The sequence below is a fragment of the Herpailurus yagouaroundi genome, unplaced genomic scaffold, assembly GCF_014898765.1.
Source record: "Herpailurus yagouaroundi ecotype Mexico unplaced genomic scaffold, PumYag 198, whole genome shotgun sequence".
Lineage (NCBI taxonomy): Eukaryota > Metazoa > Chordata > Mammalia > Carnivora > Felidae > Herpailurus > Herpailurus yagouaroundi.
Genome location: NW_024412429.1, coordinates 28,872,865 through 28,895,539, shown reverse-complemented (window position 1 = coordinate 28,895,539; position 22,675 = coordinate 28,872,865). Strand labels below are relative to the sequence as shown.

The following is a 22,675-nucleotide window of genomic DNA, read 5'->3' as shown; positions in this document are numbered from 1 at the left end:
TCCCTCCCTCCTTCCCTTTCTCTTCCTTCCTTCCTTCCTTCCTTCCTTCCTTCCTTCCTTTCTGACTTACCATTAGAGATCATGTTATGTATGATTCAAACTATGAACACTTATTTGTCTGAATTTTTCTCCTTTTTCCATAAGAAAGCTTTTCAGGATCTTTTCACTGTTGTCATCTCCCTCTCCCTCTCCTTCTCCTCTTCCTCCTCCTCCTCTTCCTTCTTTTTGTCTTTCTCCTTTGCCAATAATTATGGAGAAATGCTGTGCCAGGTTCTGTGGGACTATTACTCTTTGAACAGGGCCAGCTATTTACTGAATATTAAGTGAATGGGTATAGGAGTGTGGGAAGTCAGACACCTGTTCTCTAAATCAGATCATTCCCTTTGCTGGAGAGCCTGCTCACCCTCAAGTTTTGGAATTACAGGAGGCTGATGTGCCCCATGGCACATCAGTAAGTCACGGTCCCCCTAGGCTGCCTCCCAGCCATCGTCACCTCCCCTCCCTCCTGCACCCACCTCACTAGGGTGACTGGGCCTACACAGTGGATATGTCATTCGAATCCCTTTCAGCTCCTCTGTCTCTGACATTCTGTGGCACTAACTGGGGCTCGTGGGGGCACTTCCTCAATTTCTGGTGGTGGAAATCCTTAGATTCCACATCCTAAGACTGTTAGGTAAGCCTCTTAGTACTATGACATTGATTCTTGTATAAAATTATTTTCTACTGTTGAAGTTCAAGAAGATTAGACAGTGTCAGTGTCTGTGGTTGTTTTCCTTCAGATTTCACAGTATTTGGCTTATATCCTTCATAGTTTATGGCTTGGGGTTTGGCCATTTCCTCTGTTTCTTTGAAGATGGACACAGTCTATCTGTTTTGCATTCTTTCTCGCTTTTAATGACTTTTGAGGGAGGGATACAATGTGAAAATGTCCGTCGCACTACTATTTTTAATAGGAAGAGCTAGTGGCACAGAATTCTGCACTCAGTTTCACTTAAAATTGTCTGTTAGTAACAGTAAGTTTAGACATTTCAGAGATGATGGATTTCCTTGTTTGCTCAGCTGCAGAATAACATTTTGACCAACTTCTCTCCTCCATTTAAGTAACTTTCCCTCGCCGAAGCACCCAATGCTTCTGTCTCCACAAAGAAGTGTTTTTCTTTTTTTAAAAAAAATTTTAATGCTTATTAATTTTTGACAGAGAGAGAGACAGAGCATGAGTGGGGGAGGGGCAGCGAGAGAGGGAGACGCAGAATCCGAAGCGGGCTCCAGGCTCTGAGCTGTCAGCACAGAGCCCGACGTGGGGCTCAAACTCACAGACCGCGAGATCATGACCTGAGCCGAAGTCAGACGCTCAACCGACTGAGCCACCCAGGCACCCCAAAGAAGTGTTTACCTAATTTAATCTAGCAGAACGTCCCAAGAGAATTTAGTATGAAATATCTAAAACTTTTCTTTTTCCCAAATGCATACTTAATACAACAGACGGTTTATCTTTGCACAATTAATAGGTGCCTGAGTCTTATGTGTATAAACTATCAAAAAGGAAAAGAACTAACTTACATGAAATACTGCACAGTGTAAGTAAGTTCAGCTTCTTGTAGACCCTCTGGCGGACTCCACTGTAGGATATTCCTCATGTTTATGGAAAAGAAGGTGATATTCGTAGGCTTAGGTAAACCACCAGAGACGCAGGGAACTGCAAGAGGAGAGAAGAGCTGAGGTCTTAATGCAGAAAAAAGAAAACAAAGTCCCTGTAGTAGATGGTCTTCAGACATGGCCCCCACAAGCCACACCTTCTGGGCCTCGTGTCCGGTGTATTTCCTCCCAAACCTGAGCTGACCCCATGGCTCACTTCAACCAACAGAACGTGACGGAAATAAGTCCAGGACTGAGGCTTAAGAAGGTCTGGCAGCTTCTACCTTTGCCCTTTGGAACGTCCTGAGCTGCCATGTAAAAAGCTGGGCTACTCTGCTGGAGAAATCACATGAAGAGGCCAAAGAGGGAAGCATTCAGTGGTCCCAGCTGGGCCCACCTTTCCAACCAGGGGGCCAGAAGGAAGCCACCACGGACGTTCTAGCCCCATCTGCCGTAGACTGAAGCTGCATGAGAGACTCCAAATAAGACCAGCAGAAGAACCAGTTAACCCTCAGATTTGTGAGAAATAATAAACTGATTGTTTTAAACTACTGAATTTTGGGGTGGTTTGTTGTGCACCAGCAGATAACTGGAAGAATTCATTTGTTAGATACAGAAAGAAAACTTAGGATGGATGGCCCTGACAGGTTCGAGTTTTGGAGGTTGGCGTTAGGGGCAGCTTTGCTAAAGTATGGAATAAAGCCATAATTAGAAAATAAAGCAGTGAAAGAAGACAATGCATTGAATTAAATGCTGAAATTTTCACATAACTGTGCTCTAGGAAAACTATGCTAGAGGATTCCCTTGTAGAAGTTCTTTGTAGAGAAATTATAAAGAATTGAGTCACTCCCAACAAGTTCGAAAAGGACGAAAGGCAAGTGGAGGGTAGTTTCTTATAAAAGGATAGTCTTCCATACGACAAATAAAACGAGGATGATCCTGGAATTAAAATAAATTAAAAAGATCACTGGTAACAGGTAAGAATCGAAATATTAATTTAAAATATTGGAGAGGCTCCTGGGTGGCTCAGTAAGTTAAGCGTCTGACTCTTGATTTCGACTCAGGTTGTGACCTCACGTTTCGTGAGATTGAGCTTCGCGCTGGGCTCTGCACTGACCCTGTTTGTATGCACTCTCTCGCTCTCCCAAAATAAATAAACAAATTTTTAAAATTCAGTAAAATAAGGTATTGAAGAGATCACAAAGTCCTGGGTAATAAACAGTCAGATTTTATAAACAACATGTCTTACTAGAAATACACATTTTAGTCATGGAACTTGGAGAGTAACAAGTTTTGACCCTTCAATCCGACCTTAGGAAATGAAATTTAGCCTACTCACCAAAGACTGGTCAATTCTTAGCTAAAGTCTCATAATTCTTGTGTAAATTTGCTGGGACTAATTTGGAGAAGGAAATTAGCTTTATCCTGAGGGTAATCATTGGTTAAGATTAGGACTATGCAACATATTATAACTCCACAAACCAAATGAAAAGAAAAAAAAATTCTTCAGAGTTAAATTTTGTCATAGAACCCGGTTTCTAAGCCAAAATAAGCTCTTTAACCATGTAGCAGAGTAACCAAAATATAGGTGGTTGAGTATGTGTTTGGGTGTATGTGCATATGCTATATACACATATATGCACAATGGCTCCTACTTTTAACCCTGATCATTTTTTTAAATATCTGTTTTGTTTTTTTTTTAATTTTTTTTTCAACATTTATTTATTTTTGCGACAGAGAGAGACAGAGCATGAACGGGGGAGGGGCAGAGAGAGAGGGAGACACAGAATCGGAAACAGGCTCCAGGCTCTGAGCCATCAGCCCAGAGCCCGACGCGGGGCTCGAACTCACGGAGCGCGAGATCGTGACCTGGCTGAAGTCGGACGCTTAACCGACTGCGCCACCCAGGCGCCCCATTATCTGTTTTATTTTTAAGAAGAAAGTTAAATACTCAAAGAGAAGCCCTATCAGCTGATTACTGTGTGGGTTTGAGTCTGGTAGGAGTAGAGAGGATCTCAAAAAACACAGCCTACTCAATGTCGTCTTTGATTTCTAACCTTTTAACTCTTTGGAACCACTGTGTTTCAACTGGTATTGGCTTTTTTTTTTTCCTGGAGATTATAGGCCGTGAATAATTATCAGTGATTTCGTACTGCTCTGTGCTGTCAATAGGTTCTGATTTTTAATCAGATTTTGGAGGATGAAACAGAGAACATGGAGAGGCAGTACCAGGAAATAGAGTACTTTTCAACCCTTCAGAAGTGAGGAACACTTTTAACATAAAAAGCTCCAAAGGGTCTTTTCAGATCTAAAACCTGGAGTTCTATATGTTTATATGACACATACATGTGAAGAGTGGTTAGCATCTTGTAAGAACTAAACCTAAAATAGACCGTGTGTTATAATATCACAGATGGAAAATATTACCAAAACGTGACTTCACAGAACTAACTGATAAGAAACCACAGTATTTGGTTTGTGGCAACTTGAGTTTGGAGATATAAAACACAAGTTATACTAGATATTATAGTCTAGGCACATGTCTCCGTGTTTAATCTATACAAATCTTTATCTTCAACAACACTGATTTCTGTTCATCTTTATTTTTAAATGTATTTTTAAGTTTTTTTTTAATGCTTATTTATTTTTGAGAGAGAGACACACACACAGAGTGCAAACAGGGGAGGGGCAGAGAGAGAGGGAGACACAGAATGCGAAGCAGGCTCAGCACAGAGCCTGACGTGGGGCTCAAACTCATGAACCGTGAGATCATGCCCTGAACTAAAGTTGGACACAACCAACTGAGACATGTTCAGTTGTTCATCCTTAAGTGAAAATAAACAGTTGACAGAATTCTCAAGATTTCTAAGACCTACTTTAAAAATTTTTAAGAAATAACCTGGAAGAAAAAAAACGGATTGTTCATTCCAATTAACGTAACTTAATTTTCTCGGTCACTGTCACGGGGGAAACAAAGCATGAAAAAGGAGGTCACATTCTGGTATCCCCCCGTCTCTGTCACACCGGGACACAAAATATTCCTTGTTATGACATGGTCTGCAAGTTTCTGAACCATTTTTTATCAGAGTAAATTAAGCCATGTAATCATCTTTCTTAACATCTTGACTGTCTGCCTTTATTTCCAGAAATGGATATTTATCAGTTTTGGGGGGACGGTTGATAGTGATTTATTTACCTGTATCATTTATGATATTTGTTAATTGTGGAATTTTAATGATTTATCTTTGATCAATGGAAATAGATATTTCTTGCTATGGTGAGGTTTGACCTTTCCGCAAAGAAGAGTTATAAGGACAGCTTGCTCCCTTGGATTAGTTCTGGTTGCAGTAGGACATGAGAGGTCTTTAGGCATGATTAACAATTATGTTGATAGTGAGATCCATTCATGACAGGCTAAAAGATTTTATTTTAATAGTAGATATAGTATGTGAATAAAACTCAATTTGCATAAGACTTTAAAAATTTTTTTAATGTTTATTTTTGAGAGAGAGAGAGACAGAGTGTGAGCAGGGGAGGAACAGAGAGAGAGGAAGACACAGAATCTGAAGCAGGCTCCAGGCTCTGAGCTGTCAGCATAGAGCCTGACACGGGGCTCGGACCCATGAACCATGAGATCATGACCTGAGCCGAAGTCGGGTACTCAACCGACTGAGTGACCCAGGTGGCCCTGCATAAGACTTTAAAAAATATAATAAATATGAAAGCCTTTATATGTCATAGTATTTAGTTGAAGTGAGCAAATGGCTAGCATATAATGAAAATAGTAGCTAACATTTATTGAATCCTTACCATGTAGCCGACACAATTCTATGCGCTTTATACAACCAAATCATACAATTCTCATAACAGCTCTATGGAAGGTACCCTTATTATCATCTCCATGATACAGATGAGGAAACTGAGGCACAGAGAAATTAAGTTGCACAAGTTCACCTAGCTAGTAAGTGGAGGAGTTGGGTTTAGAACCCATACTCTTAACCTCCTCACTCACCTGCTACCTCTTTGCAAATTAATCCTTATCTGAATTTAAACAAAGAGAAGACTGATAAGAAAACACATATTATCTTATGTTCATATATAAAATAATTTAAGTTTTAATAAATATTTGATATTTACGTAGTCAGTAAATTTCTTTAGATCCCACCACACCTTGTAGTAGGAAACCTTTTTCCTTTTCCTTTCAGAGTATTGTCTTTTATTTCTGCCCATATCTGATCCTGCAGAATGAAAATAGGAATTCTATTTTTTTTTAATATTTATTTTTGCGAGAGAGAGAGAGAGAGAGAGAGAGAGAAAGAGAGAGACAGCATGCAAGCAGGGTAGGGGCCGAGAGAGAGGGAGACACAGAATCCGAAGCCGGCTCCAGGCTCTGAGCTGTCAGCACAGAGCCCGACACGGGGCTTGAACTCATGAACAGGAATATCATGACCTGAGCCAAAGTCGGATGCTTAACCGACTGAGCCACCCAGGCGCCCCAGGAACTCTATTTCTGCTTTGACACAATCCCTGGACAACGTATGGTGACCAGAAAAACAGATTTTTAGAAGGCTGTGTTTGAGTCTATTCTGGTGTCTTTTTAGTTGTTGAGTACATCCCCTCTATCAATTTGAAACCACAGTAACACTTAAAGATGTAGAAATATGTGTATCTTCCTTTGGCCTTGGGCTTTAGCTCTTTGTCTCCTATACAGAATACACTGTAGTCAATCCCCCTTATATTGATGAGAAATTTCGGTTCAGTCGTCATTTTATTTATTCACTCAACTAATATTTGTTAGGTGCTATTACAAGTTGAATTGTGTTCTCCCCAAAAAAGATATGCTGAAGTCCTTAGTAGTTAAGTAGGTAACTTAAGCAGTTAAGTAGTTAAGGTGAGATCATACTGGAGTAGAGAGGACTCCTAATCCAATATGACTGGTGTCCTTACAAGAGCATATGAAGACACAGGGACACAGGGAGAACGCTCTTTGCAAATGGAGGACTGGAGTGATGCTCTACCAGCCAAGCAATGCCTGGGACTACCAGAAGTTGAAAGAAGCAAAGAAGCAATGTCCTCTAGAGGCTTCTGAGGAGCACAACCCTGCCAACACCTTGGTTTTGTAATTCTACCTCCAGAACCGTAAGAATAAATGTTGTTTTAAGCCACCCATGCTGCGGTACTCTGTTAAGGAAGCCCCAGGAAATGAATACAGGGGCTACTATGTAGATATCTCGTGGTGAATACAGATGTGCTCCTGACTAGAGTTCCCAGACTAGAAAGAAGAGGGACAATGTTAACAATGTACTCATCGCCGAATGAACAAACATGTACTCGTAAATTTGGTGATCAGGCTATGAAAGGGAACAAGGTTGGAGCAGTGGGTCACAGAACCTACTCAGATAGGGTCTTAGGAGCCAGCTTGGGCTGGGAGGGCAGGCAAAGGCCCCTGAGATAGGAAAAATGTCATCCCAAAAGACAGCTCCTCGGAACGATCAAAAGACCAGTGTGTTTGAGGGGCGCCCGAGTAGCTCAGTCAGTTAAGCTACTGACTCTTGGTTTCCCCTCGGGTCGCGATCTCATGGTTCGTGAGTTTGGGCCCCGCGTCGGGCTCTGCACTGACAGACCCTGCTTGGGATCTTCCGTGTCTCTTTCTTTTTGCCTCTCCCCCTGCTCATAGTCTCTCAAAAATAAATAAATAAACATTAAAAAAGAAAAAGACCGGCGTGTTTGGGGAAAAAGTGAGGAAGAGGAGAGTGTGGCCAAGAAGAAACTTTAGTACAAAGGTGCTAGAGTCCCCATCTCTGCAAGCCCTGGGAAGGAATCTGGATTACATTTGAAATTCAGTGGGAAAGCATTAATGCCTTTTCAGTAGGGGATGCCCTGAGCCTATTTACCTTTCAAATAGATTACTTCATTACTGGGGGGAGAAAAGATCCGATGGGGGCAAGAACAGAACTGGAGGGACCGGCAAGACCATCAGTACAGCAGTCTTAGGAAGGATGGGCTTGCCCCCAGATGCTGGCTGTAGATATGGAGATGGGGGGGGGGGGGCGGCCAGCTCGCAGCCCTGTTTTCAAAGTAGAAACAACAGGACCTCCTGATGAAGCGGAGCTACAAGAGTCTCATCAGCAACAGCATTACTATGTTATGAAAGCTAAGTTAACAAATGAGGATTTATCAAGGAATACTTGCCTTTTATCTGTTTTGATGATGCAAAGTGTAGAATAGAATAGAATAGAAGTAGCATTAAAAAAATTGTTTTTTAACATTTATTATTGAGAGAGACAGAGACAGAGCATGCGTGGGGGAGGGGCAGACAGAGAGGGAGACACAGAATGTGAAGCAGGCTCCAGGCTCTGAGCTGTCAGCACAGAGCCTGACGAGGGGCTCGAACCCACGAACCGCGAGATCATGACCTGAGCGGAAGTCGGACGCTTAACCCACGACGGAGCCACCCAGGCGCCCCTAGAATTAGCATTTTTTAAAGAAGAAATGGCACACTTTCATGAAAATGATGGATAACTAGTGTTTTCTTGGGGTTTTTAAATCTTTGTGAAGGTTTTAGGTACTATGTTTGTTTCAAGTTTGGAAAACATAAAGAAAAAAATACCCCTGAGTAAACATTTAAATTGCCATAAGTCATTTTTCTACTCTGCCAGTACTGATAAGATAATTTATTCAACACTGAAGTGAAAATACGTCACACCCACACTAATATCAGGAGTCATGTGCCAGCTTATGGGTAACAAAAGCATTTTTTTCCCACACAGATTTATGGCCTGTAAGTACAGGTCCGATTCCCTGACATTCTGTCCATTTCACATCCTAAATCATAAAGCTGTTGGACTGGCACACGGAGTTTTCCAATACCTTGTATAGATACAGGTCTCAGGTGTAGTGCAGTGGTATGTAACATTTTCTAGTGGGCTCAAAGCTAATCCTACATCCCTGCAAGGATGTTGCAGTTTTAACTATATGCCTGACAGTAAAAGATATTTCCATTTTGCTGCACTATGGAAAAAGCCTATGCATAAATTAGTGCCTGATGAACACCCACCAAACGTGGTGAGGTTTTCAGAGTGAACTCACGAAGGGTCAGGGTAATCAGGCTCAGGGTTACCCAAACCTCTGTCTTTGGGGGCTGAGGCGTTATGACTTTCCTATCACAGACTGTATGTTCATTCAGCAGTGAGCAAAACAACCAGGCTGTAAGAGGCTCAGCAGTCAAAGGCATCCCCCTCTGGTGAGTTCCCCTTTGGGGCCATTCAAGTTTCTCAAGCCTATGACTAACTAGGGGACCTCAGCACAGAGGACACCCAGCCCAGCCTTGCCCAGAGACAGTCTCCAGTTCCCAGTCCCCTCTCTCCTTCTGAAGCTGGAGCAGAGAGAAGTAATCACCACCCTCTGAGCTGTTGGACACTGGACTCCATGACTTACAGTCTTTGTAGCCCCAGTGCCTGGTGAATGAATGCTTTTGAACTGAACTAACCAGGAGCTGGTGGGACTCACATAAATCCTGGAGACGGGGCAGGACCCAGAAGCACATGTGCACTGAATGGGGATGGAACACCCTGAACTGCCAAATCTCGGTGGTACCTTGAAACCGCCTTGGTAAACCTACATGGTACCCAGGGAATCGTCACCAGCAGCAGACACTCCACAGATGATTTTTCTTAATGTTTAGCTTTATTTTTGAGGGAGAGAGAGCGAGAGCGAGAGAGCAGGGGAGGGGCAGAGAGAGGGGGAGACACAGAATCCGAAGCAGGCTCCAGGCTCTGAGCTGTCAGCACAGAGCCTGATGCGGGGCTCGAACTCATGGACCGTGAGATCATGCTGAGCCCAAGTCGGATGTTTAACTGACTGAGCCACTCAGAAGCCCTTCAACAGATCCTTTTGAATGAAGGAACAGTCGTCCATGCATGACAAGTGGCTGCTACCTATTGTATCTTTTGAAATAGGAAAATACCTTAATATGTTTGTATCAATCCTTTCTGTGGGGAGTGAGGGTGAAAGAGGTAAGAAAAAGCACCAGAGGGTGAGTAACTAATTTCGGGAAGCAAAAGCTGTAAATAATTCATCCTGAACACACCAAGTGAGAGCCAAACAGCATTGCTGCTTTTATGCATTGATGCAATCCCTTAGATATTGTTCTAACGTCACCATGCCAAAAGGAAAAGCAGATTTTCTTTTGTCTCAAGTTGTAAATCATCTCTCCTGGAAATTATTAACTCCTCTCTCTTTTCCTCCTTAATTATATATCAAGTGTTCTTAAAAATCAGTCATCTAACAACAGCCCTTAAAATGTGAGTCAGGAGCTACGTACCTAAGAAAAGATATGCAGCTGTCTATAAAGGCGAGAGCATGGTTCGGTGTTAACATTAGTTCCTGTAAACTTGATGATTTTCCCTTAACCGCCATCTCCACTGTTATTTCTCTACTGTATCTTTGCCCACTCTCTGCCGGATGTGTGTGCTCCCTCACTTTTCTCTCTAATAATAGTGTACATGATATAGGGTGGTCACTGGCCTTCTCTCTCTGGCTTCTAGTAATTGATTATGTGAGTTGGTCAGAGAGAAGTTCTAAGGGCAAGAGTTCTAGAGCTACACTGGGGTCCACTCCCTTCTCTACCACTTAGCAGTCGTGCATCCCCAAGTTAGTTATTTATGTCTGCACCTCAATTTCCTCTTTCTAAAACAAAATAATACTATCTGCTTCATAGGCTTGATGGGATGATTAAATAAGATTCTTTCCAGGGCGCCTGGTTGGCTCAGTCAGTTAAGTGTCCGACTTCAGCTCAGGGCATGATCTCACGGTTCGTAAGTTCAAACCCCAGGTCAGGCTCTGTGCTGACAGCTCAGAGCCTGGAACCTGCTTCAGATTCTGTGTCTCCCTCTCTCTCTGCCCCTCCCTGCTCACATTCTGTCTCTCTTTCTCAAAAATAAATAAACGCTAAAAAAAAAAAAAAAAATAAGATTCTTTCCATAGACCTCTTGGAACAGTGCCCGGCACAAAGAAAGGGCTCAATCATTATTAGCTCAGTGTTGTCCTCGATAGTTACTATTCTCACGTTACAGCTGAGTAGACAGAGCCCCAGAGAGGCTGAATGATTTGGCCATGGTTATTCAGCCATTTGGAGGGATCCTTGGTTGAGTTCAAGTGTTCTGACCATGACTGGGCTCCTATAGTAGGCCACTTGCCTACTGCCTTTCAGAAATGATCCTGAGAACACAGTTGCAGGAAGAAGGGATTGTATGATCATTATAGATTTTGCATGTCATAGATGATTGCTTCTAAGGAGAGATATAAGAAATTCAATGAGGAAAACCCAAGTATTTCTTCTTCATTGAAGCTTTTCCTGGTGAAACTGTACATAGTCATATCATTCATTCAACATGTTTACTAGGTACCTACCGTGTGCTAGAAAGAGTGCTGACAGGCGCCAGGGCAGTAGAGGAGAGAAACACACAGAAGGCCCTGCTCTCAAGCAGCAGATAGGATCTGAATCTGGGACATGATCCATCAATATATGCTTTCCCTGCCAGGTATGTGAACATTTATGTGGATGAGTGATGCATAAGTCATACAGAAAAAGCGGTGTTATTTCTTTATAGCCACACCTCAATAAATAAATTTATGTGCTTAAACATGTTTTTGACTACTGCTGTCGGTTCTTGATAGCAAGGAGGCCTTTAAGGTCGAGATGACTTCTTAAAATAAGGAGATTGGAGTTGACCCATCAAAGACAGTGTGCATCTTCCATGTAGTTCCTGTGGGAGGGTTTATAATTATTGCTAGGGTATTGCTCAGCTCGTGGCATTTAGGGCACACTTCCTTTCAGCTATAATTGTTTTCAAAGGTAACTTACAAACATACGACTATTTCCATCTCATTTTTTTTTTTATAATCACACCTTGTTTTTGCAAAACCATAACCTGACTTCTCATCTTGATTACCCAAGTTTGTTGGAAATGGCTTGGAACGCGTTTGAAAATTAAATCCCATCTCCAAGATGAAGGTTTGCCACTTAATGGGTTATTCTGACCAATGCATGCAGGCTCTACCCAGAACTCTGAAAAAAGAAGCTTAAGAAATACATTGTTGTGAGATATTTTGTGCATCGCCTTCTAAAATGCCTATCTTGAAGACACCATTAACTTGAATATGTCAGCCCTGCTGTTAGAAAACCAGTTGCACTAAGTTATATCACTTCTCATATAAATGTCTTCGTTTTTAGAAATTAGCCTTTTAAGGACAGGAACTTGATTTTCTCCACATTTTGTGATCTCTCTAAAGTAGCTTGATTTGTAATAATGAACATCAGAGTATCTGGAAAAGTAAGGTAGATTCAAATGTGGGTTGGAGTCTATACTATTGATAACTTGCCTCAGAAAGGAAATGAAAGTAAGAAAAGAGTCAAAGGCAAACCATTTGGGACCACTAAGGTATTAGAAAGAATAGCTACTGGGAATTCCACATTGAATCAGCAGGTATTCATTAAATATCATCGACTTTATTGTTCAAATCATTTTCACAACTAGTATTTCTTTATATTCTCACGGAAGCCATTCTTTCGTCAATACCTTCATCACTTGAAATTTTCAGAGGGAAAATCACCAAGCTAAAAATGGGGGAAAAAACATGGAAAAAGTAAGAGAGTTTCAAAAATAATTGGTGGAAATTTGGAAGTAGTTATTAGTATTTGCTTCTGTTCACCGTAGACTGGAATTTTGAGGGAAATGAGGCTGATTAGTGTGGTCCCCATTGTGATCTCAGATTTTCCTGCTGAACAAGACAAGGATAGAAGCAGACAGTAGACATCAAAAACAGTCAGGTAAGTTTTTTTCAATAGGCTAGCTCTCCTCTCTAGTGACAGGTAGATGCTTTGATATTTTGGAGAATGACTAGAGTAGGGTTGAATTACGCCTTGAAGTTGTGTAACTATATGCAATAAAATGAACAGACGTTGCACGTGCTGCTTAGGCCACACTGAAGATCAGCTCTTTTAGGTCCTTAACTGCCACAAGATGTAAAAAAAAAAAAAGAACACTGGTGATGAGAAAAGCAGAGCAACCATGAAGAGGCCACGCACAAGGAAGAATCAAAGGCACTGTTGCACTCACAGCCTTGGAACTTGTCCATGAACAACTGAGTGGATCAATTAAGACACTGCCTTTGCTCACTAAAGCTAACAGGGCCTTCAAAGGACTGTGTTGATTAAGGAAGTGGGAAATAGCACCGAGGACAGAAGCCCCAGCTTGCAAAACCACAGCTGTAACAATTGTGCCTTTTGATAATTGTTTGTGGTTTGATTCAGTATTGCAAAGAGCCCCACAGACCACAGTGACTTGAGGCTGCCAATGACCTTGAAGTCAGGCCGTCCTACAGCTATGAGGCTTCCTACTCCTGCCCACTTTTTGTTTGTTGATGTGTAGTTTTATAAAAAAAAAAAGAAAAAAGAACTGAAAAGTATATAAGAAAGAACTGTAGGTGTGAAAAAAGAATATTAACTATCTGGTAATTTATAGACTGACTATGCTTAGAGCAGGATTTAGCTTTTTGGGTTTCCGAGTGAATATAAAAGTTATGTTAACACTATACTGTTGTCTATTAAGTGTTCAATAGAAATAGAAATGTACACAACTCAATTAAAAATATTTTATTGCTAAGAAATGCTAACCATCCTCTAAGCTTTCAGCAAGTCACAACCACTGATCACAGATCACTGAGAACTATAAGAAATATAACAATAACTGAAAAGCTTGAAATATTGCAAGAATTATCAAAATGTGATACAGAGACACAAAATGAACAAATGTGGCTGGGAAAATGCACTGATAGACTTACCTGCTCGACACAGGGTTGACACAAATCTTCAATTTGTAAAAACTGGACTATCTACAAAGTGCAATAAAATTAGATATGCCTGTATTTTCCTGCTAAAATCTTAAATGAAAAAGACCTTAATTTATATTGAATGATATTATTTTATATAATATGGATGCCAGCCTACCTAGAACTATTTATTGAATTTTGTTTTTCCTAAAAGCATTTAAAAAATTTTTTAAAATGTTTATTTATTTTTGAGAGAGACAGAGACACAGCATGAGTGGGGAAGGCAGAGAGAGCGGGAGATACAGAATCTGAAGCAGTCTCCAGGCTCTGAGCCATCAGCACAGAGTCTGATGTGGGGCTTGAACTCATGAACTGTGAGATCATGACCTGAGCCAAAGTCAGATGCCCAACTCACAGCCACCCAGGGGCCCCTAAAAGTGTTTGAAGTATTTGTTCATAGTAAGACATTTACTTTGAAATCTCATTGCTTTTCTAATGTATCTTTTCTCAAGTAGGGCAAATGTGAATTGATACATATATATAAAATTATATATACATATATATATATATATACATATATATATATACACACCAGCAACTCTTGTAAGTCTCAGTTTAAAGGACCCTTTTTATAGAAAGCCCTGCCTGACTTCTAGACTCAATTGGTTAACTTGTTCTGTGCTTTTTTTTTTAAAGTGTTTTTTTTTTTTTTGAGAGAAAGAGAGAGAGAGAGAGAGGGAGAGAGAAAGAGAGAGAGAGAGAGAGAGAGAGAGAATAAACCCCAATCAGGCTCCATGCTGTTGGCACAGAGCCTGAAGAGGGGCTTGAACTCACAAACCGTGAGATCGCTGCCTAGGCCGAAATCAAGAGTCAGACGCTTAACCCATTGAGCCACCCAGGCACCCCTGTGCTTGTAAAGAGCTTGGTTTTCTCAATTCTGGCATTTATACTTTATTTTCTTTAGGCTTATTTATTTATTTTGAGAGAGAGAGGGAACAGGAGGGACAGAGAGAGAGGGAGAGAGAGAATCCCCAGCAGGCTCTGCACTGTCAGCACAGAGCCTGATGCAGGGCTCAAACTCACAAACCTCAAGATCGTGACCTGCGCCAAAACCGAGAGTTGGATGCTTAACAGACTGAGCCACCCAGATGCCCCTGGCATTTATACCTTAATGTAATTACCTGTCTGAGACCAAAAGCTCTGTGAAGAAAGAGACCTTGTTTTCTTGTTCACCTCAGTGCCTAGACTTCTTCCTGATATATATGAATGAATGACATTGCATGAATAACAAGTGTTCAAAAGAAAATTATTTAAAAATCACAGTGTGTCAAGTTATATATTAATTCCTGGAAACTCCAAATGGATGCATGGGCTGTTAAGGTAATTCTTCATTAAATCTGATCACCTCAACTACCTTATCCCCCTAAGTTATTTGCTCCTGAGCTGAATGCAATATTCTATTTTGCACTTAGAAATTAGGAGCTAATTTTTAATAACAAAGTAGAGTATTTAGTAGATAATTTAGTGGGCCTTTTGAAACACATATATTTTAATCAAAATTGGAGGAGGAGGTCTGGCTTGGAATTAGATGGATAGTTAACCTGAAATATGAAAATGGTCCTTGTTGGATCAAGGGTGAGGATTTTGTAGTTGAAGTGCCCCTCAGAGAAGCCGGAGGTAGAGATCTCAGGAGAGTGAGTCCCTCTGCTGAAGAAATTTAAACTTCACTGTCTTTATTACATACCTATTGATGGCTTTCCCTTTTTATTTTTATTGAGGTATAATTGACCTATAACATTATCTTCGTTTTAGGTTTACAAAATAAAAATTCAACATTTGTGTATATTACAAGAAGTGGCTCTCTCTTATGTTCATGTTATGGAACATACAAGAGAAGACCTCGTCTCTGCCTTCAACATTCTCAGGGGAGGCTTCCAGGCATGACGCTCCCAGGAAAGTTGTCCTTCGGCAGTGGCCATGTTGAAGAGGAGAGCCACTGCATGGGGATGAAAAGGTCGCTTTTCTCCACTTTAGAAGCCAAGCCCACGGATCCTGCCCTATGAGCCTGTGCTCACTGCCCTGTGAGCCTGTGAGGGTATGAATTCAACTGTGCCTCCCAAAAAAAGTATGTTGAAATCCTAACCCCCAGTACCTCATAAAGTAACCATAATTAGGTATAGGGTCCTTGTAGAGATGATCAGTTAGAAAGAGGTCATTAGGATGGGCCCTAATCCAATATGGCTGGCATCCTTATAAAAAGGGGAAGTTTGGACACAAAGAGAGATTATGTGAAGAGACAGGGAGAGTGCTATGTGAAGGCAGAGAATTGGAAGGATGTTCAACAAGCCAAGGAAGGCCAAAGATGGCCAGCAACCACCAGAGGCTAGGAGAGGGGTCTGGAACAGATGTTCCCTCATGGCTCTCAGAAGGAGAGCTGCCCATATCTTGATTTCAGACTTCTAACTTCCAGAAACATGAGATAATAAATTTACATTATTTTAGGCCACCAATTGGTAGTATTTTGTTATGGCGGCCTTAGAAAACTAATCCAGGAGGTGTCATTTGCTCGCTTCTATCGTTCCTCAAAAATGAACACGATGCTTATTGAGGAGAATGATAAATTCCTTAAGGGCTGCCGAACCTCTAGAAAGTAAAGATGAGGGGACTGACATAGGAGATCATTTAAATGGGGGAATGATGGAAACAAATGTTTTAACTAGGACGACGCAGTCACCAAAAAAACCCTCATGTCACCAAAATACAAATGTAACTGTATGGGCTGGAACTCTGAGGAGGCTGAATGCATAGTATACATGTTGACAATCTGGAAGTATAAGGACAACTTACTGACAAATCTGTATGCGAAAAATTATGCTATTTCTCTGTGACTGGACGTAAAGCTGGCATTTGGGAAAGGAGCGTGTGTCTGTGTGGAAGCCGTTTTGTGGCTCAATGTGTAACGCGGTGACCATCACAGGCAAAAAACAGAACCAGAGTCGAATAGAATCAGCAAAAATTTTCTTTCCAGGAAAAGGTATCCAAAGACCCCCATCACAGACCTCACAAGCTCTAGATGAAACATTACACCATATTTCCATCCTCTGTACTCTGAGAAGCCAACAGAAAGGAAACCACTTTCGCAAAGTGAGATTGTCTTAATGTGAAAGTCTGAGTTTACATGAGGGGTCAGAGTCTGTGTCTCCTAGGAGAGAAGAACAGAGAAAATGAGGGCACCTTATAGGCATCAGGAACCCTGTGTTCCCCAAGAACCTGAAGCTGAGTTATTTAAGAACAAACACGCCAGGTGTAGGGCTTCGGATGTAGACCAGCCATGTCATCACGATCTACGCGGAGGCAGCCTGGGAGCTTGCAGACAAACTGGAACACACACATACTAGAAAGACCAGGAGAGAGAGGCTGGCATGACATAACGGGGAAGGTGGTTAGTGGAGAGGAAAGAAGACACAGATGGCTACATTCAGTTACCTGCACAGCTCGTCCCGCATGGCCTTCGCAGCATACAGCGAGCACCAGGAAGGGGTGAAGGTCAAAGAGATTAAGAACTTAGCTCATTATATGGAAGAACATTTCCACGGTAGGAAGTCTGCGATGACAGCACATCCCACCTTGGGTGCCATCCAGTGAGTTGCCCGTAATGACAGGTACTCAAATAGCAGACATGCAATGACCTGGAAGTAAAGCCACCAAGGAGATTCACTGGAGAAGCAGCTGGATGGGACTTGAACGTCCTGTCACCCCCAGGTTTCTATACCCAAAGGAATTCTGAAGCTAAAGCAGAGGAAGGATTTAATTTTAATGTCTCCAGCCAGCAATTTTCTCCTAAAGTTTTCTTGTCCTCCAATTTTATAAGTAATTGACACATCCTGGAATTGGTTCTAGTGATTTAATTCATTTTTCTGGTATCAGCATTTGTGTCAGATAATCATAAATGTGGACCGAGAACAAGTAAGAATGCTGTCAGAATATCACAATCATAGCATGAGTGTAATGTTAATAAGATGGATAAAATGATTTCACTCGTTAAAATCTGATTATTCAGATTCTAAGATGTCTTTTTCTTTGTTTTAAATCATCATGGAAGTGAATATGTCAGTAATACCTGGTAAAGCTGTGCAAAGAAGAAAAAGATGCAAATAGAAAATCATTTTAAAAATAACATGTATGTAATGAAAGGTGCTTTTAAGCAAAAAATGCAAATTTACTGAGTAGTATTTTGTGAAAAGTACTATGCCAAGCACTAGCAAAGGCAACACACAGATATGCAGTTTTATTTATTTAAAATATTAAAATAGGGGCATCTGGGTGGCGTAGTTGGCTAAGCATTGGACTCTTGATCTCAGCTCAGGTCACAATCTCATAGTTTGTGAGTTTGAACCCCACACTGGGCTCTGTGCTGATGGTGTGGACCCTGCTTGGGATTCTGTCTCTCCTTCTCTCTGCCCCTCATCTGCTTGTGCGTGCTCTCTCTCTCAAAGACACCTTAAAAAATTAAAAATAAATAAAATAAAATATTATAAAAATAGCATAATGTTTTACGTTGAAATGCTTATGCTAACGTATTTACTTTATAATACTAATAATTCCATCCACCTATTCCTTTGTCCAGAGTTTATGTTTCAATGGAAAATGTATGTCCTACTCATGGCTCTGACAGCCAGAGCTATACGAAAAGTTACACTCAGAACTGTCACTCCCCCCTCATCCCTACCCCCTTGTTCCTATACCACACCACCTGCCAGAGGTAACAAATCTCTTTACTTAGTCTCTGGAGTGTGAATACTGCCTTTCTTGAATTTATTCTACAGGAAGATCAATGCATAGTTATAGGCAGTGGGTGCACACATTTTGAAGACTGAGGCTGATGATGTCTACAGCTACATGCTTGGTTCTGAGGCACATGATTTTCTCCAGACAGGCTGGGGATGAGCCTCAGCTGATCAATGTGGAAGCCATGCAAAGATACAAGAAATTGCCTCATGTCTGCTCCAACATAACAGTAACTGCAGTGAGAATCCCTGCAGACACCATCTTGACCAAGTGATCAAGGTCAACACCACCACCAAGAAGACATTGGTATCATAAATCCTTGGCTATGACGCACTGAGAAAGACAACACAATTTGCTCAAGAGGAACAACCTCACTCTAAACATGAAGAGACATCAGATGAACCCAAATGGAGGGACATGTTAAGGAAAAGATGGCACTCCAAAGTGTCACGGGCATGAGGAACTGTTACAGATTGGAGGACACAAAGGGGACAATGACAGCTAAATGTAAAGCGGGATCCTGGAACAGAAAAAGAGCCTTAATGGAAACATTGTTGAAACGTGAGCATGGTCTCCGGTTCAGTGAATGTATTATACCAAAGTTAATGTCCGGGTTCCGAACATCGTACAATGGTTATGTAAGATGCTAAACTCGGGAGAAACTGGGTAAGGGATTTATGGAAACCCTTCTGTTTCTGGAACTTTTTTTGTAAGCCTCAAATTATTTCAAAAGGAAAAGCTAAAAAAAAATAATGAAGGGAATTTTGTTAGTTCACCGGAATTGTTTGTGTGTGTACAAATAACTTCTCAGTGAAACAGAATACCCAAATGCTGCTGTGTTGATATCAGAGAAGAGACACTTCAACAAATACCTTCACCGTGCTAATTATAGTATATTAGTCTAATAAGCATAGATAGGTGTAGTAGTAATATTTAGACTGTAATCCAAAAGCTCCAAAACTAAAGTTAGGCTCATTTGTTCACAGACATAATAAACTCCATATTTTTTTCTTTCTTTGGGGATTTTGGGGAGATCTCCTTGATGAAGGTATATTGGAGGTGAGATGCCAAGTGTGAGCAAGCAGTTAGCTGGGGCTAGAGTGGGTAGGAGCACTCTAGCAGAGGGAACTACAAGTATCTCATTTCTCTGAGATGAAAAATGGTTTGGCTTTGTTCTAGAAACTGGAAAAAGGCCAGCAGAGCAGGAAGTAAGCGGTGTGAGGTAAGGCTGAGAATCTGGGAGGAGTGGTCCACAAAAAACATTGTGGGGGAGGTCAGAATTATTCTCCAGCAATCGGGGCACTTGGGTGGCTCAGTTGGTTAAGCGTCCAACTGTGGCTCAGGTCATGATCTCCGGGTTCATGGGTTTGAGCCCCGTGTCAGGCTCTGTGTTGACAGCTTGGAGCCTGGAGCTTGCTTTGGATTCTGTGTCTCTCTCTCTCTTGGCCTCTCCCCTGCTCACCCACTATCTCAAAAATAAATAAACATTAAAAAATTAAAAAAAAAAACAACAACAAAAAACCCCCAAATCATTCTACAGCAATGGATGCCCCCGAAGGGCTTGAGGAGAGGGGATACAGGACCTTGGAAAGTTTTCTCCTGCTCTCTCTTACTGGCTTTGAATGCTTTTTATGTAATGCTGACTACAGTTCTTTATGTTCACTGAAGAATAAGTATGGGAATGGGCTGCCAGGGCAGAGTTTGAAACGTACAGGAATAAACTTCCTGGTGAAACTTCTGTCCCTGGAAAGTTTAGAGAGTGAAACTGAGCGTGTGTCACGCTTGCATCACAGATGTTCTGAATTCCATTAAAAGCTTACCTGAAATGAAATATAACTATTTTCCCAGAGTGTTGATGTCTTTTTCTCTCACTCTTGAGTGTTTGGTATTATACAGTCTGACCCAAAGCCTGAGTTGGGTGAATGAATTTTTCTGCTAAAAAGTTCAAATACTTAAAGTATTCACCTGCCCAAGAGTGGCAATGTCATCCAACCCTTAGAAAGCTCACATTGTTTGGTGCATATTGTGGTTGATCCATCAGGATAGAGGTCACTTGCTAGTAAGAGGTAGGTATGGTATCTAAGTAGCTTCTAACCTGCTTTTTCCAGCGGTCCTTAGGGTACCTGAGGACCCAGAAGAAAATAGCACCTGGGTCTCGTGGATCAGAGAAGAGTTTCATCTGGGCTTTGTCAAGCCGAGAATATTACTGCCTTCTGTTGTAAGTCTCCAACCCAATTATGGAGCACACTTTATGTCCGTCTTTGATTACAGAAACAAACAAATTCCTATCTGTTAGTTTAAGCCTCAATATTGGCGTAAGTCAGGAGCAGTCTCATCCCGTTGAGCCTATGTAGGAAATAACTAGAAAATAATACAATACAAAATCATATGATAATATATTATAAATAAGTTTATAAACACAAAATAAAATAACCATAATTTTAAAAAATAACCATAATTTTTGATAAATTTAGGATTTAGACGAGAAACGCATGGGGGTATAAAATCTATTGTTGAAAAATATTACGTTTTGGAACTGTATTGAATTTCTTGCATGTTTACTGAAGGGCAGTTGACACACAATGTTACATTAGTTGCAGGTGTAGACATAGTGACCCCACAAGTCTATAGTTACGCTATGCTCATAGTAATCCCACAAGTCTATAGTTATGCTATGCTCACATGTATAGCTGCTGTCACTCTACAGTATTATAATACCACTGACTCTATTCCCTGTGTGGTACCTTTTATCCCTGTGATGTATTCATTCCATAACTGGAAGACTGTATCTTCCCCTCCCCTTCACCCATTTTGCCCATTTCTCAGCCCCCCTCCCTCTGGCAACCATCAGTTTGGTCTCACTATTTATGAGTCTGTTTCTGCTTTTCGTTTGTTTCCTCATTTGTTTTATTTTTTAGATTCCACACATAGTTAAATCCTATGGTATTTGTCTTTCTCTACCTGACTTATTTCACTTAGTGTAATACTCTCTAGGTCCACTCATGTTGTTGCAAAGGGCAAGATCCTATTTTTAAAAATTTTCTATGTTTTTATTTATTTTTGATAAATAAAATAAATAAATAAAATTCTTCTTTGAGTGTGTGTGTGTGTGTGTGTGAGAGAGAGAGAGAGAGAGAGAGAGAGAGAGCGCACAAGTGGGTGAGGGGCAGAGAGAGAGAGGGAGACACAGAATCTGAAGCAGGCTCCAGGCTCTGAGCTGTCAGCACAGAGCCCAATGAGGGACTTGAACTCGTGACCCGCAAGATTATGACCTGAGCTGAAGTCCAACGCTTAACCTGCTGAGCCACCCAGGAGTCCCTAGATCCTATTCTTTTTAATGTCTGAGTAATATTCCCATGTGTGGTGTATGTATGTGTGCATCACACCTTTATCCATTCATCTACCATGGACACTTGGGTTGCTTCCGTAATAACTCTATTGCACATAACTTTTTCTTTGACTACTAAGAACACTGCACTTTCACGGACAACTTTCTGCATTCACTGTTGTTCAGCTCTGGGTTAACAGTAAAAGTTAAAAGCCTGAACCACGTCTCTACAAAGTACAGTATCCTGGGAAGCTTTGCTGGTTTTAATTAAAAAAAAAAAAATCCCAGATATCTTGCTTTAAAAAAACATCTTTTTCTTATATATCAGAAAAGCAGAAGAAAGAAAGAAATCAGGTTAATGAATCATCCTGGCTTACTGGATCCCACTTGGTAGAATTTAAACTTAAAAACACAGCAAAACACATTTCGGTTACCTTATGTCAACAATAGAAGTTTTGTGATTTCCGAAAAATCAAAGAGCACTTACCTGTACACGGTCCTAACCACAAAGGGAGAAAAAAAATGACGTGCTCAGGAGAAGTGATCTTATTTTAGAAACACTGTCGCTTTCTAGACCCTGTTCTTTCCGAGCAGACCCTTCCGGGGAGTCCGGTATAAAGCGCCGTGGTCACCGCAGGCCCCGGGGTTGTCCCCTGTTAAAGGGCGGCAGGTCGGTGCGGGCGAGGGCGCTGCGCGGGGTCACTGGCGCCCAATGCAGGCTCCGAGCTGTGGGTTCCACTCAGAGCCACCACTGTCACACTTCCTCCGCCTCCCTGCCACCCGCGCAATGGAAAGTGTGAAACGCTCGGTCCTGCGAACTTGACTCAGAAGCAGGCGCGCGGCGGGCTGCGGCGAGTTTCTCCGGGGGCTAGCGGCGCAGACCCCCCAGGCCGAGCCAGCGCGACACCCGGCCGGCGGACGAGCCGGTCGGCGCTGCGCCGTCTGCGGAACCGGCCCGGGAACGTCCGCGTCCCGCACGGGGCGGCCCCGCCGCCACCGACCTACCTGCGCATCCCGACGGCGCGGCAGCGAACAGCAGCAGCGGCGGCAGCAGCAGCCGCAGGGCCGCGCGCCCGGGCGCCTGGACCCCTC

General features: G+C 41.8%; 1 protein-coding gene across 4 annotated transcripts in view; it reads right to left on the bottom strand.

Annotated features, from left to right (window-relative positions):
• The window catches only part of IL20RA (interleukin 20 receptor subunit alpha), a 36,072-nt gene extending 13,403 nt beyond the window's left edge, over nucleotides 1-22,669 (bottom strand). For 2 of the 4 annotated variants that reach the window (XM_040449070.1, XM_040449072.1), the window contains exons 1-2: nucleotides 22,589-22,669; nucleotides 1,561-1,696 (exon numbers count right to left, since the gene is read on the bottom strand). In XM_040449070.1, coding sequence (XP_040305004.1) covers nucleotides 1,561-1,637 — 77 coding nt within the window. In that variant the 5' untranslated portion in view covers nucleotides 1,638-1,696; nucleotides 22,589-22,669. Of the gene's footprint in view, nucleotides 1-1,560; nucleotides 1,697-22,070; nucleotides 22,297-22,588 lie in introns of those variants that run through there. The other 2 variants (XM_040449071.1, XM_040449073.1) reach the window with 2 other exon arrangements.
• Between the last annotated feature and the right edge of the window lie 6 nt (nucleotides 22,670-22,675).